At 42.6% G+C, this 15342-nt stretch overlaps 2 protein-coding genes across 2 annotated transcripts in view; both read right to left on the reverse strand.

Moving 5' to 3' along the window:
- Window positions 1-15342, reverse strand: part of ndufaf8 (NADH:ubiquinone oxidoreductase complex assembly factor 8) — a 161099-nt gene that overhangs the window by 83923 nt on the left and 61834 nt on the right. The gene's annotated exons all lie outside the window — the stretch shown is intronic.
- The window catches only part of bahcc1b (BAH domain and coiled-coil containing 1b), a 54913-nt gene that overhangs the window by 33947 nt on the left and 5624 nt on the right, over window positions 1-15342 (reverse strand). The window contains exon 2 of the mRNA XM_079334098.1: window positions 751-909. Within this exon, the coding sequence (XP_079190224.1) occupies window positions 751-909 (159 nt within the window). The remainder of the gene's footprint in view (window positions 1-750; window positions 910-15342) is intronic.

Consider the following 15342-nt stretch of genomic DNA (forward strand, 5'->3'; position numbering starts at 1 on the left):
CGAAAGAGGACATGATGCATGTGGATGCGCACATTTTTGTGTGCGTGTGTGTCTGATCAGGAAGGGGGCCGTTGGAGATCGGTTAGCCCAGAAGGGGCCCTGAGGGTGGAGCTGCGGTCAAAAGGGGAGGGGGTTATGAGGAGGGAGAGGATAGCGGAAAGTAGGGTAAGTTTCAGTCTGTGTGTGCGCGCGTGTGTGTTTGTGTGTGTAAAGGGGGGAGTAGAAGCTGATGAAACTTAAAACTCACACTTAAAAGAGAGTCGGGGCTGAAAGATGATTGAGTGAATGTAAGGGAATGAATGCACTGGTCTTGACGTGTAGTGCTGAATTAAGATCATTTACTGTTTAATTTTTCATTCCATCAAAATTATTTGTGTTTTTTTCCTGTATTTACAACAACAACATTTTAGGTTTTATTCTAGCTCTAGTTTTGAAAAACAATGCAGTACTCTAACATACAGAGGCATGAGAAGGTTGTGTGTGTGTGTGTGTAGGTGTGTGCGTGTGCGTGTGTGTGTGTGTGTGTGTGTGTGTGTGTGTATGTGTGTGTGATTCTATAAGTAGCATCATCTGAGGCGTCACTGCTGTGTGTGTTTGGCCTCAGCTCAGTGTTGGTTAAACCACTTAATGGCTCCATCTCGATCTAATCCCAAACCAAGACCCTGGATTAACCAGGGAACCGAGCACTTTGACGCTGCATCCTGCGTGTCTGTGTGTCTGTGTGTGTGTGTGTGTGTGTGTGTTTCTTACCTTCATGTGTATGTGGGAACCAGATAGGGGAAGCCCTCGAATGGGGTCCAGCCCTGTAAGAGGGGGAGGAGGGGGAGGCCGCAGGTCCTGAGGGGTGAGGAGGGTGGGAGGCCGGGGACCCCAGACTGCTGGCCAGGAAGGAACCCATGAAGGAAGCACCTGAGGGAGACAGAGGCCGGGGTTAAGGGGGTTCCAGAAAGACTTTAGTCCTAGGAAGGGGGTGTCTAGTGAAGTGAACATTTGCAAGCAACACCACAGAAGAAGAAAGGAGACACGTTGACAGATGATAAACCTAGAAAGGACACAATCGTAGTGAATCTCTCTTCGAATCAAAATAAAAGCATGAATACATGTCTCACTTTTCACAGCCTTGTTCATAATGCTTATGCATATCTGTGTCATATCCTTCTCTATATCTATGATTTCTACTATTGTAAAGATGTTTGAGTCAGTTGTTAAATGCAGACTTTTACCACAAAGCGGAAAACGTCTTTTTTTTCATACTTCAAATAAATGTAACTACAATAATAAAAAAAGAAGGGGTGAAGCAGATTTTCCTTCCACATAAAAGCAAGTTAGACACATTGGATCTGGAAAATTCCACACAAACTAGTGCTGCAAAAGGATAATTGTACCACCTGCCCAGGAGAAAATAATCCCTTTAAGCTTTATTCACCTTGGAGCTGCAAGTGCCTGAATTTTGATCATGTATTCTCCTCAAGTGTGACACACGTATCAGTTTTTTCAGGATTGAAGTCATGCTCCGGAAAGAGCTTCAAGGAGATCTGATTCTGTCTAGACTTGGTACTGAGTCTTGAGACCAACAAACAACTTCTATCTGAACACTCAGATATGAAATTGTCTTTTTGTCTGAGACTGCTGACATTATTTTGGCGCCAGTGTTCGCCAGCAATATGTGGTATTGATAACTAAGATGGTTTAATGTCAAAGCTAATGTGGAGCCAGATGTAGTTAAGTGTTAAAAGGCTCTCATGTGCTGTATAAACCAGAGCAGTAGTATTAGTGTACAATAACTGCTGTAAGTCCCTGTAGTTGTTTTGTGTGTGATCTATGCCATGGGGCAGCTGTGGCTCAGTGGGAGAGTCGCTGTCTCTCAATGTGTGAATGGGTAGGTGCGCCTTTTAAACACACTTTGAGTAGTCAGAAGACAAGAAAAGTGCTATATAAACTCAAGTCTTTGATCAAATGTGTTTGATCAAATGTAGCCCCCTCCGTTACTTGAGTAAACACACTTTTAGTGCAGAGGGGAACCCCTGCAAAAATAGGGCTCAAGCTAAAACTACCAGTCAAAATGTTGAAGTACAAACTTAACTTCTGCACCCCCCCCCCCCCCCCCCCGCCCCGCCCCCCGCCCCCCGCCCACGTAAAATTCTATATGTGCAAGTCCATGTTTCTGCTAGATAGGCATGTGTCATTAACATCACAATCAGTGTGGAAGGCAGAATAAAGGCTTTCCACAGTCTTGTTCTGCACTCCTGCAGCGGCGTGAGCACTAAATTGTGGGCCGTGTAGACTTGCAGTCACTCAGGCCCTTTACCCACATCTATGGCTACTTCATTCATTTCGAGGACTCAGTATACTCAGTATACCTATACACCCCTGCAGACCGGTGAGTCAGGAACGATGACTGGTTAATTACACTCAGGTTGGGATCATTTTAAGACATTCCATCCCTGATAGTTCCAGGAACTGTCCTTTCAGCGGGACACTGTCTTTATCAGACGCACTCACAAGTTTACCATCTTTTTTTATCCAACTTGAAACTCTCTGGATTGCATGTGACTAGTAACAGTGTAAGTATTTTTTGAACCAGCTGCTACATCCAAGTTTTCTGGAGCCTCTGAACAGTCTTAAAAGAGGGAAGACAACAACGTGCAGAATCTTTGCTTTATTCTCAGCACACTTTTGTCCTTTAACACTTACAATATAATCACACACACTCTCAATATGACCAATCAGATTAAAACATTAAGAATTAAGATGAAAAACATTGTTCCAATTCTTAAACTACGGTAAATAGCAAGCAAAGATGTTCAGTAACATCTCAGGCATACACACTCTGTACAGTTTGGCTCTGCTCAAATGTTTCTCCACTTATCAGCGTGCTCTCATTTAGCGGAACAACCTGAACAGTTGTAGGGGAAGGAGGAAACAAATCCGTGGGGAGCCAGGTAATTAGTCACTGGAAGGAGGGAGAGATAGAGAGAGAGAGAGGTGGTGGGTTGAGTCGTTCCCCATAAATGCCGCCTCGCATCAGAGACAATTACCACAACCACAACAGTCCATATTTGACTCACACACACACACACACACACACACACACACACACACACACACACACACACACACACACACACACACACACACACACACACACACACAGACACACACACACACACACACACACAGTACCCTCACCTAAACCACGACCCGACGCCCTAACAACCACAACCACAAGTGCCTTCTACTGTCTGCCAATATGTCACACACACAAACACACACGGAGCAAAAAAAGGAGATGGAGCAGGGGTGCGTGTTCAAAGACAAGTCAGAAAAAGTGTGTGTGTGTGTGTGTGTGTGTGTGTGTGTGTTTATACAGCTGCATCAAAAAGAAGAGATCTCTCAATCTTCTGCTTTTGATATTTTCACTCTCTGCAGTCATAATAAATTTTGAGGAAGTCGAAAAAACCTCCAGAACGTTCCCTTCCAGACATTTATTTTTCCTCTCTTCTCTCAGACAGGATATTTTTACAGTGTTTTTTCTTCTTTCTTTCTTTTTTTTTTTAACTCTAAATCCTCTCCTCTTGTACGACGGAGGATCAGTGGCCTTTCAGCCAGTCATAATAAAACACAGCTCATATAAGACTCAGGCTGGTTTCACAAGCCCCCTCTGGCAGTGCAGTCTCAAACACACACACACACACACACACACACACACACACACACACGTCAGAGACAGACTGATACACACACTGCTCACTGTAGCAGACAATAGAATAAGGAGCTTGTTTTCAGCTGAGAAGCTATGCATTTTTGAAATTACTGCAACATGTTAAAGTGTCTCAAATAGGCCATGGAAGTTAACTTCTTTAAAGAAGACTTAAAAAAAATGTGAGACACTGATTTCAAACAGTTATGATATTGATACACTCGTGATGTAAATACCTCAAATTCCTTGTTGATTTTTCTCCCAGAGTTGCTCTTTAATCTCCAACCTTCCTCCCATATCCCCATCTTTTTTCCATTTGCTCATTCCTTTCCTTTTTCTCCTCTTTCCTGTCACCTCCTCTCCCACCCCTCTCTGTCTGTTTTCTGTTGGCGATTCGAGGAGAAAATCATATTTTGTCCGCTCCCTCTGGCCGGCTGATATGGAAAATCATCTTGGAGGCCAGCCGCTAACATAAACCTTATTTCTGTCCCTGATTTTTTCTCTTCATCGTCTCTTCCTTCCCTCTGTTTCCGCCTTTGTTTAATCAGGATACACACATTCTCTGTCCATCTGTCGCCGCTGCATCCTTTCATGGTTTCTTTCAGAAACAGAAATGATGAATGCTAAGAAATCCACATATGATGAGGACTACTAAAAACTCTCTCTACTTGTCACTATTTTTGATTTTCTGCACAATCTACGTCAAAACATTTACTTCTGACCCAGCTGACATCAGGATTATGCTGTTTATTTCTACATGCACGTTTTATTTACCATCAATACAGGCTGCTGTCAGAGAAAACAGCCCTATTCAGTCTCCATAGTGGTAATTAAAGTAGAAAATGTGCTCGTATGCCTCTCATTTTTCCCAGTTGGCATAGAGACTTGGAAAAGTGTGTCAACACACAGGCAGCGAATCCTCCAATGTTGACAATCCAAGGTAATAAAAATCCAAATTATGACTTTCTATTCACACTAATACAGTCAGCTGTACTTACAGTGAGCAAAATCTGCTTTAGTTTATTCATGATTGACTGTAATGTGATTTGCTGTGGGGGAAATCCACTCAAAAACACTTAAACACTCTTTTTTTTAAAAAGAAAGCAAGTGTTGGAAACGTGCCTTGCTTTTCTGGGCAGGTTTCTCTACTTGGCATATTTTTGGTATTCTCAGGGATAGCGGGGCCAAACATACATTTTGGGATGTTGTTGTGTTTCCAGAGCGAGAGTTTGATAGCAGCAAATCTGGAGATTCAACAGTATAAACGTCAGGATTTGGTGTCAGTGCGTCGGAGTTTAACAGCCAGACGCCATTTTACTGTCACGTTAAACAGTCAAACAGGGAGGATGCAAGCTAAAAGGGCTAAAAAAACATACAACTTTCCACAGAAAGTAGCTTTTTAAAGGGTACAGTGTCCAATTGTTGCAGCTTCGAGGGGTTGATTGAAATAAAACAAATTTCAAAAACAGAGATTTTAAGGAGGAAAATGTTGTTGAACCCCAAATTATACAAAGGTGGGACCATGACGAAGCAAAGAGTTCGACATTTTGAAGCGTGCACTCGTGTTTTCACACCTGTGATGTTTTGAATTGATGATAAATCAGTCAGCTCTGCTCTAAATATTTTACATTTTTGATATGACAATGTAAACACTCTCATCATAATTCTAAAGTGTGTGTCAACAAAAAGAGACAAATCCAAGCTTCATTCCTTATTTTTACACACTCCTCTTGGAGTGATTAAACCAATTGATTTATTGTATATTCGTCACAAACTAGAATAGTGTGAACAAAAAAAAATCCCCCGCATCCTCTTTTGTGTGAGTGCAGTGTCAGAAATGTAGAGTACAACAAAACAGGAGGCCGAGCAGATGCAGGCCAGACAGTCCCAAGGTTTTGCTAATCTAGAGAGAGGAGGAGGAAAAAGGAGGAACATTGAAGCGACAGAAAGATTGTCAGAAGGAAAAAGAAGCTAAACTTACAGAGTAATATTCTTTGCCGCCGTTCTCTAAATGGTCTGCTGTTGATCAATACACACACAGATACACAAACACACACCTGCAGGAAGGGTGACGAGTTCGATCGATCTGCATCCGATTGAAGATCAATATCCTCTTGTGTTCCATTGTCACATTTGCCGATTAACAGAAGCCTCTGTCCACACACTGATATACTGAACTCTGTCACACACACTAAAACACACTTTTTCACTTTTCACTCGGCTGCTGGTGGCAACTTCTGAGAGAGCCTGACAGTAGAGTCTGAGTGTGTGTGTGTGTGGGTTTGAGTGTGTGGGTGTGTGCATGTGTGTGTGTGTGTGTCAGAGGTTCTGACTCTCGTTAGCTTGGCTGTTACGCTTATTGCCGTACACTTGGCAACCTCTCGTCAGTCCGACCCTTTCATAAGCCTCCAAACACCAAGGGCCCTGGCACTGAGCCTTCAATCTCTGTGTGTGTGTGTGTGTGTGTGTGTGTGTGTGTGTGTGTGTGTGTGTGTGTGTGTGTGTGTGTGTGTGTGTGTGTGTGTGTGTGTGTGTGTGTGTGTGTGTGTGTGTGTGCGCGCGCGCATGTGTGTGTGTTTGTGTGTAGGGGCAGGAGTCAAGCCAGACCTTTCTGATCTGTTTTGACACCACGGAATTGCACAAGTGACAGGGCTACTCAAACAAGGCGGTGGTGGAGGGTGCTTAGACACACAGCCACACACACACACACACACACACAGATACACACACACACAAAGGTCCGTAAAGGCATTATGGCACTAGGGACACAAACACATTGAATGTGTGAGTAAGCTGCCGAGCGGTGCTTACAAAGAAAACGTTCCGAGGGGGGAGAAAAGGAGTTCTTTTGCCCGACTAGATCCAGATAGCATTTTCCTTCTGCTCTATCTTATTATTCATCAATTGACTCATTCATGTTACAGAGAGCAGGGTGTGCGAGCAAAGCATGGCATGTCGCCTGGGATGAGCGGCTGCACTGAATCACATTACGGCGGGAAGAAGAGAGAGGACAGAGAAAGAGAGAGAGGGAGAAAGAGTGGAGGGGAAAAATGAGATGAAAGAGCTACAAATGAGAGATTTCCCTGTGAGCCGCATAAATCAGCAGACTATGAACAGCACAGCTCAAAGCTTGACTCCCAGGCTGCAGACCAGAGCCGAGCCATCCACACACACACACACATTCTCGACCATCCCTCAGCATGCACAAAACTGCAATAGTTACATACTGATCTTTCAGCACATGTGTGTGTTTACAAAAAAAAAAAGCATGGTAGGATTCTACAATACACTTTCTCTGCTTGTGTCAAAATAAAAGCAAAAGGCAAGTGAATTAGAAAATGGGAAGAAAACGTGCAATATCGCACCTTTGGTCAACCCGAGCCTCAAGAGTATAAACAAGGATGCTGTAGTTTTCCGTCCAAGGCCCCAACATTTCTCTGGTAAACTCCAAGTGAAAAGGAAAAAGTTTCTTCGTTTTGACCGCAGACTTTTTGGATGAAACACACCCACCCACCCACCAACCTACAGCAGCAGGAAGGACCATATATGGTCATGGAGAGCAAACACTCTGAACACATGCAGAGTTCTAAGGAAGCAGGAAGAAGAGAGGGGGGCAGCTGTCAGAGTAAGTTTTTCCATGTTTTACCAAAGAAAACAGGAGGACTTTGGGGGAATAAGGTCACATGAGAGCAGTGCGCACACACACACACACACACCCACCCACACACACGCACACACACACACACACGCACACACACACACACCTACACACAAGTCAGGATAATTAAAAGCATAAGGTTGCTGATATTTTAGGAAAGGCAATAATAAGGTGTGTGTGTGTGTTTACGTGTGTGTGTGTGTGTTTACGTGTGTGTGTATGTGTGTGTGTGTGTGTTTACGTGTGTGTGTGTGTGTGTGTGTGTTTACGTGTGTGTGTGTGTGTGTGTGTGTGTGTGGTTAAAGAGGTAAATGTGTTTCTTTATGAATCATTTGATTATCACTTCTCAAAATGGACTTCTGAGTTACTTCTAGCACACAGTCCACATTAAACAAGTGTTGCATAGTGTTTACCAATAGTGAAAACTGTGATTCAGAGCTTCAATAATGGGCCAAAATACTGACGTATTATATTAATTACCAACAGAAGACTGTTTGAGAGGGGAGTGGTTTTCATGTTCAAGTTTAATTTATAACAATTGAACTTCCAATTCTATCAATTTTTTTCAAATGCTTTGGACATTTAAAAAAAAGGGATCAAAGAATTCAGTTTTACCAACTAATATAAGAACTTGTATCAGAACAAATTATTAATATGGTTGATTTTTTTTTTAGTATAAACAAGACAAACAGCCCTTCCAGCGACTGTAGTTAAAAGGTTTTAGAAGTAAAATGGAACTAAAGCCCCGTTTCCACCAAGCGGTCCGTCTTGGTTCGTCTCGGTACAGCGCGCATATTGCGGTGTTTCCATAGGCTAATCCCGGGACAGATTCCCAAATCACTGATCCGTACCGTCCCACTTTTTGGCGGTTAGCTATCATATGACGCTATTTACATAGCAGCTATCGTCATCCAGCTTTCACGCCGCCTACCAAATAGGGCACGGGTGGCTGTGGAAACGCAAACGGGATCAGGCTTAATTGAACCAAACCGTACCAAACTATACCGATCTGTACAGGACTGCTGTGTGTAAACGAGGCTTACGCTATCTGTAATAAAACACTTTATAATTCAGAGAGTTTATGCATGTTATAGTGATTACCACACTGTGACTGCAGTTTTTAGCAAATATTTCACAGTTTGTAAATTCATCCCACATCATCTTCAGCTCTAAAATGAGTAGTTTCGTATTTATAATGGCTTTAGGCTGACATGTAGGGGAAAGCAGCTCGCCGAAACTAAAACTATGCTGATATTCTTTTGTCTCGACGAAGCACATGGAAACTCTTAACTCACTGCCTATAGTTCTATTGTAGTCAATGAAGGGCGTCTCTTAAATGTGTAAAGGGACTGGTTGAAGTAGCCCATAGTTGTGGGTTGGATAACATACTGTATATTTCACGTTAACAATCTGTTGCTTGATATGTCAGCAGCCATTTAAGCAAGTCTAAGCAGCAACCTCCAGTTTGAAGATCTTTTAATCAATGCAGAAGTGCAGTATCTCAAATGTCCACTTGAGGCTGGCTGGCTATTGTTGACATGTTTTGATTATACTGTATTAAGGTTAAGATTTGTGGATAATTGGATGCCGTGTCTGATCTGATTGACAAGCATGTCCACCTTAGCTCCACTTCCTTCTCTGTTTGACCGCTGCACTATGGCAACCAACATCGATGGGCTACATAACTGCGTCAAAGACCAATGGGTGACATCATTAAAAATTACATCCATGTTAAAAACATGTGGTACAGTTTATGGCACAGTGTCATTGCGACAGTACACTAGCATTGTGTGCACAATTGGTTTACAATGACTGCACAAGAGTGGCAGAACAATCCGCTCAGTATAAAATTTGGTAAATGGAAGTCATCCCAGGCAACACATTTGTTTTCAAAATAACCTGTTTGATCAAGCCAACAGTAATAGTATTTTGGTGTGTCTTTAGGACTAGATATGCTAAAATCAAAAACACTGCATGTTATTTTTTTTCATGTAGATTTCATCTTGTAGTCTTAGATGTGGAGCAGAGCTGCCGCTAAAGCTAAAGTTAGCTCAAACTCCAGAGGAAACAAACACACCTACGCAGCAGAAGCAAAGCAGCAGGGTGGTGACTGCAAAGCCATGACTGCAAAGAGAACAACTTCAGCCATGTCAGCCAGCTTCCAGCCTGCAAAAGAGCCCTTGAGTAAGACAGTGAATTACACTTGCAACCCCGTGAGTTCCAAGGAAAAGTTAATTTCCCTTCATTTAATAACAGAATGCATCATACAAGCCATTTACAGAGCTCCCCTCAATCCCACACCATGCAGAGTCACATCTCATAACTGGAGCAAGGTGTGTGCGCGCCTATGTAACTGTGAGTTTGTGTGTCTGTTCAAAAACGCTGCTGCATATCACCCTCCATCATCGTGAGCTGAGGGGTTGTGGTTCCTAGAGAAGCACTTTACTTAAATTAGACCCTCAACGGCTCGACATGCAGGTGTCAGTGTGTGTAAATGTGTGTGCGCGTGTGGGCGTCAGTCAGCCAGCGTGTGCCGGTGTGTGTGTGTGTGAGGGGGAAGAGACTGAACATTAGAGAAGAGCAGGATCAGCAGACAGCGAACACGAGAGAGAGAGAGAGAATGAGCGGAGGAGGAGAGAGAGCGAGCGCAACAGGGGGAGTGAGAGACATCTATAGTGAGAGAGAGAGCAGGTGAGAATAACCTAGTGTGACCTTATTTTAGCATGGCTTTTCCATTCTTTATATTCCCCCATTGCTGTAATATTTACACAGGAATAAAAGATTATTGGAGAATTCTACAGAGAGGAAATAAAGAGGAGGGAGAAGGGGGAGAAAAGGAAAATAAACTACAGAAAGGGCTCATGGAGGGAAGGAATACGGAATTTAGGGCAGCAAAAAGCAATTATTTAATTTTTAAATCTATTTATTCTATGTATTTGTCTCAATTTTTCTTTTAAGCATTTTAAAAGAAATGTCAACCAATAACAGAAAAGATGGCAATCGAATTTGTCCTAATGCTTTTTCCAGCTGACACTGCAAACATATTCTTTTGACAATGATATAGAAAGAAAAAAGGAGCACATTTTCACATTTAAGACGCTAGAACCACTAGATTTGTTTTATTTCCACTTGAGCTAATTCTTGAAATGTGCAATAAACAACATAATAGTGCCTTTTGTCTATTTCCTTTTCTATAGAAGATTAACTGTGAATTCAAAAATGGATCCAGTCAAACTAATTTTACACCGCAGTCGTTTTCACTTTAGCACTCCTCAAAGGAATGACACGAAGCGAGTCTACAGTGTGAAGATGGTGAAACACAAACAACAATGAAGCAGTTTCATAACGGGTATGAGATTACACCGATCATGTGAACTGCGTACAGTCAAAGAGCGAACATAAATGTGGCCATTTGCATTCACTTAAAAAATATCAGGAATATTTTGAGGAGTTTTTTTGCAAGTGTGAAACCATTTACAAAAAATAAAAACTATAATCAGATTACAGCTGAGAAAAACAATAATGAACGTGGACAGACTGTGCACAACATTTGCTATTCCTACAATCAGGCCATTTGATATGAATATATTTTTTCACATGACAAATTACATTCAAAAGTTTTATGTTGCAAAAACATCCCGATTAATGTTATGCTAATGAGTCACTGCATTTGCACTGTAAACTACAATCTTCAATTCAAAAATAGATGCACCAATCACAGTGAAATTTCCACACAAAGCAAGCATCACCCAGGAAAGTGTGTATGTGTGGGGCGGGGGGGGGGGGGGGGGTTGGTTCAATGTCATATTTGGTGTCAGAGAAGCAGGACAGCTTTCTTTACTGCTTCATAAGAGCCATGGTTCGATATCCAGAGGAGAGCGCTGATTCAGAGATTTGAGCTGATTTATCTTTTCATCTTTTATGATTATCATTCAGTTTAATCTTAATAATTTAGCTTTTGCAATAACATTATATCCATGAAACTAAAGCCTATTTGATGTACGACAGAAGAGGGGGGAAAAAAGAAACCAATGTGAGAGCCATCAACACAGAAAAGGACAATACTGGCGTTCTAACGAAGCAAGACGTACACACACACACACACACACACACACACACACACACACACACACACACACACACACACACACACACACACACACACACACACACACACACACACACACACACACACACACACACACACACACACACACACACACACACACACACACACACACACACACACACACACACATTTCCATATTATGCATGCACACATGCTTCCAAACATTACAAAAACACACATCAAAATGAGCAGAAAAGACAGTAGGCAGTTATTAAAGAGACAAAAGACAAAAGTAGAGACGGAGAAGAGGCACTTTAGCAGCAATCAAAGACGGAAAGGAGAATAAGAGATGACGAGAGAAAAAGGGAAAAGGCAGGAGGTGCTAGTAAAGAAACATATGCAAAGAAAAAGGCGAGTTTGTTTCTAATCAGTCAGGATATAAAATTTAGACAGGCACACACTGAGACTCAACAGTCCCAGTGGGATTAGGACCTCAGAGCAGAGTGCATGTGTGGATGCATGTATGTATGTGTATGTGGTGTGCACGTCCCACGAGACTGATTAGCCATGAATGACTGATGACGGATCTTTGTTTTGTTTTTTTACCCAATTCTCTCTCTCTCTCTCTCTCTCTCTCTCTCTCTCTGACACACACACACACACACACACACACAAACACACACACGCTCTCTTCACTTGTTTTTTTTTTTTTTTTTACTTCTCTTGGCTTGGCCAAGAGCATGGGAGGGGATACTCTCTCTCTCACACACACACACACACACACACACACATGCACAGACGTGCAACATCCAAAGCTGCACTCGGCTCCATGTATATTCAACGAAGGCTCCTGAATATACTCAATGCTTTCATGTGTGTCACTGTGTAACGATCCATGCTGTTCCACACAGCTGCTTTGCTCTGTTTCACACTCTTCCCCCCCTCCTGTCAAACACACACACACACACACACAAACAAACACACACTCTTATATTAACCTATCTCCTATTTAAGAGCACATTAGCTTTCTTTCACACCAAATACTCAATCAGCTCCGCCAGTGAGACAGCAGCCATGTGACTCAGAAAAGGACTTGAAGGGTTTAGGCTTCAGGAGGCCGTCCAACCATCCGCTTTCTTTGACCTCACCTCCACATGAACCTACGTCCCCCCTCCATCCATCTGAGCCCCTGACAGCAAAACAAACTGGACATAGACCCGCCTGAAAGGATGCCATTATAATATGAAAGAGCCAAACAGAGCTGAAATGAATCGGATATAGAACTTAAACACAACAGCCAAGAAAAGAAAAAAAAAAAAAAAAGGTCCCTCAGCTCGAGTGACGATGAGTCAGGCGTAAATGTGACCTCGGGGTTCTGTCTCAGGTGTCGGTTGCTGCAGTGATAAGGGTTGCTGTGGTTCTATGGTGATTTTTTTTTTTTTTCAGGTGGAGCAGGCCTGTGGATGTGGTGAGATTGTGACATAATGTCTGACCCCCCCCCCCCCCCCCCCCTTCTGCTCAGTGATGTCACCTCTCTGTCACATGGCCTAAACACTCACGTTGACCCCTCTGAGGAGGTGAAAAGCCATAAAACAGAGAATTGTCTGCATACACTTACACATAAACACACATTTGTGCACACCGTAGCATAAATGCACAGAGCAACATGCTTTCTTTTTTCCACATTTTGTCTTTCCTCCAAATATATCGTGAATTTTAGACACACTATCATATTTCCAGAAAACACTGTATATTGTAGCTTTAAATTAACACACACACACACACACACACACACACAAACAGATATTCTGCACCACACACACATTTTTGTACTGGCTAAAATACCTTTTTTTTTGTCCTCACAAACCTGGTCACTTTCTCAGCAGCTGTAACATTAATCCCATCAACAGCATCGAAATGAATAAACAAACACAGGTGTGTTTTTCACATGTTGAAATAACGTATTATACTGAATCCTTAAATCCTTAAACTAACACGTCCAAAAGTCACTGTGTCCTTTTTGTGCATGTGTTGGAAATTTGAGTCAGAATAGTCACATTTTTGCATAAGACACCTTGCGTTAAAACATACACACTCAGACACACAGACACACACACACACACACACACACATTTTTCTACTCATTGAGTAACCTCTTTTTTTTTAACATGATGTGTCTTATAAAATCCTGATTTTAACAAACCTCCTATTGAATCATTAAATTATCACACACATAAACACATTTGTACACACACACACACACACACACAGTAAGTACCAGTTTTATTTTAATGTTGTGACTTTTTCCTGCATTTGTCATGAATCCAAATTGCAGGCGCATCTGATTCGCATAACACACTTTATCTAAACTCGCACTGAACCTCTCGTGTCTTTTTCGCGTATTTCATGAATCTCTCTGGCAGAAGTCAAACACCCACACCCTACACTGGATTCATACGAACACACTTACACACACTTTAATTTATGCACACGTAGATGTGTGCCCTCGAGAATACCTGTTTGTTTCATGGATTTTTGCGTCTTAACATGTATTTATTAGAAAAAAAATCTCACACACACACACACACACTTGTGCTAACACAAAATACAAAAGTTGCATATTTATGTAAAACACCAATTAAAGAATTCTTACATGAGCACACAAACACACATTTGTGCGCACACACATTAGTGCAACAAAATGTACCTGCTTTATTCACACGTCTCGTCACTTGCGTTATCATCAAGAATCACTGCAGCAGCAACATGTTCATATAAAACACCTGATATTGAATCTTTTAATGAACACACACGCTCAGCCCCCCTCCCCCCTGCTCAGAGTAAGAAGCTGTTTTAGCCTTGTGTTTTGCGGGCTGTTTAAAATGTCATTTTTCTCTCATTTCTCTGACTTCAAAAGGCGCCGCGCTGAGCTCTCACTCCCTCTTGCCAAATCCTCCAATCGTTTCTGATTTAGTGAGTTGGCCGTGGGCCGAGCAGCACCGGGACGGGCCCGTTAACAACCGGCCGAGTGGAGTGTGGAGAGTGGGGGAGGCAAGAAAATAGAGGGGACTCTATGGGGGGAGAAACAAATGAGGCAATGTAGGAAATGGATAGGAAGCAGGCTGAAATTGAGACAGAAATAGGAGGAGGGTTGAGAGAGGCAAGGAGGAGACGGGTGCATTGGGAGTTAAAGGGAGATGGTAGCTGGATATAGGAGGTGGGGGGAATCGATTGAGGAAAAAGGGGAGGGGGGAGAAACAAGGAGGAGGAGGGGGGAGGAACAGGGCTGCAAGGAGGAAGGGGGACCACTCGAAAAGGCGAGAGGAACAGAGGAAGTGAAAGAGGAAAGCAGAAGGAGAGGAGGAAGAGGGAGGGCGAGCATGTGGTCAGTGAGGAGCGAGGAAGACGAGACGGATGGAGGGGAGGTCTGGCCTGGGACGGACAGTAGAAGAAGAAGAAGAAGAAGAAGAAGAGAAAGGGGAAAGAAGAGAGAGACAGAGAGAAAAGAGAGCACATGGACACAGGAAGTCTGGCGCTTTCCGTTCGCATGCCAAGTCATCAGATGGTGGTGTGTGTTCACACCCCGGAGATGTCGCAACCAAACGCACCCGGCTCCCTTCAAATCTACCGACAATAAGCAGCTGTTCACATGTTGGATGAGAGCTGGAGATGAGACAAAAGTCTTCTTGTCACTGAGGCAAGTGTGCTTTAGAACAAACGCACACTTCACTCCAAACTCCGACATCAAAAAGAGTTTCACTTAATGGATTCACTTTCTTTTTTATCTGTGACCTTTTAGACAACTTGGTCACAGTGACTGCAAGGTCAATTTGATTAGAAACATTCATATATTTAAATGATGAACCGCAGTTTGCTGGAAATATCAAAGAATACACAGGAGTCTCATTTGTAATG

This window comes from Symphodus melops, assembly GCF_947650265.1.
Source record: "Symphodus melops genome assembly, chromosome: 21".
NCBI classification, from domain to species: Eukaryota; Metazoa; Chordata; class Actinopteri; order Labriformes; family Labridae; genus Symphodus; species Symphodus melops.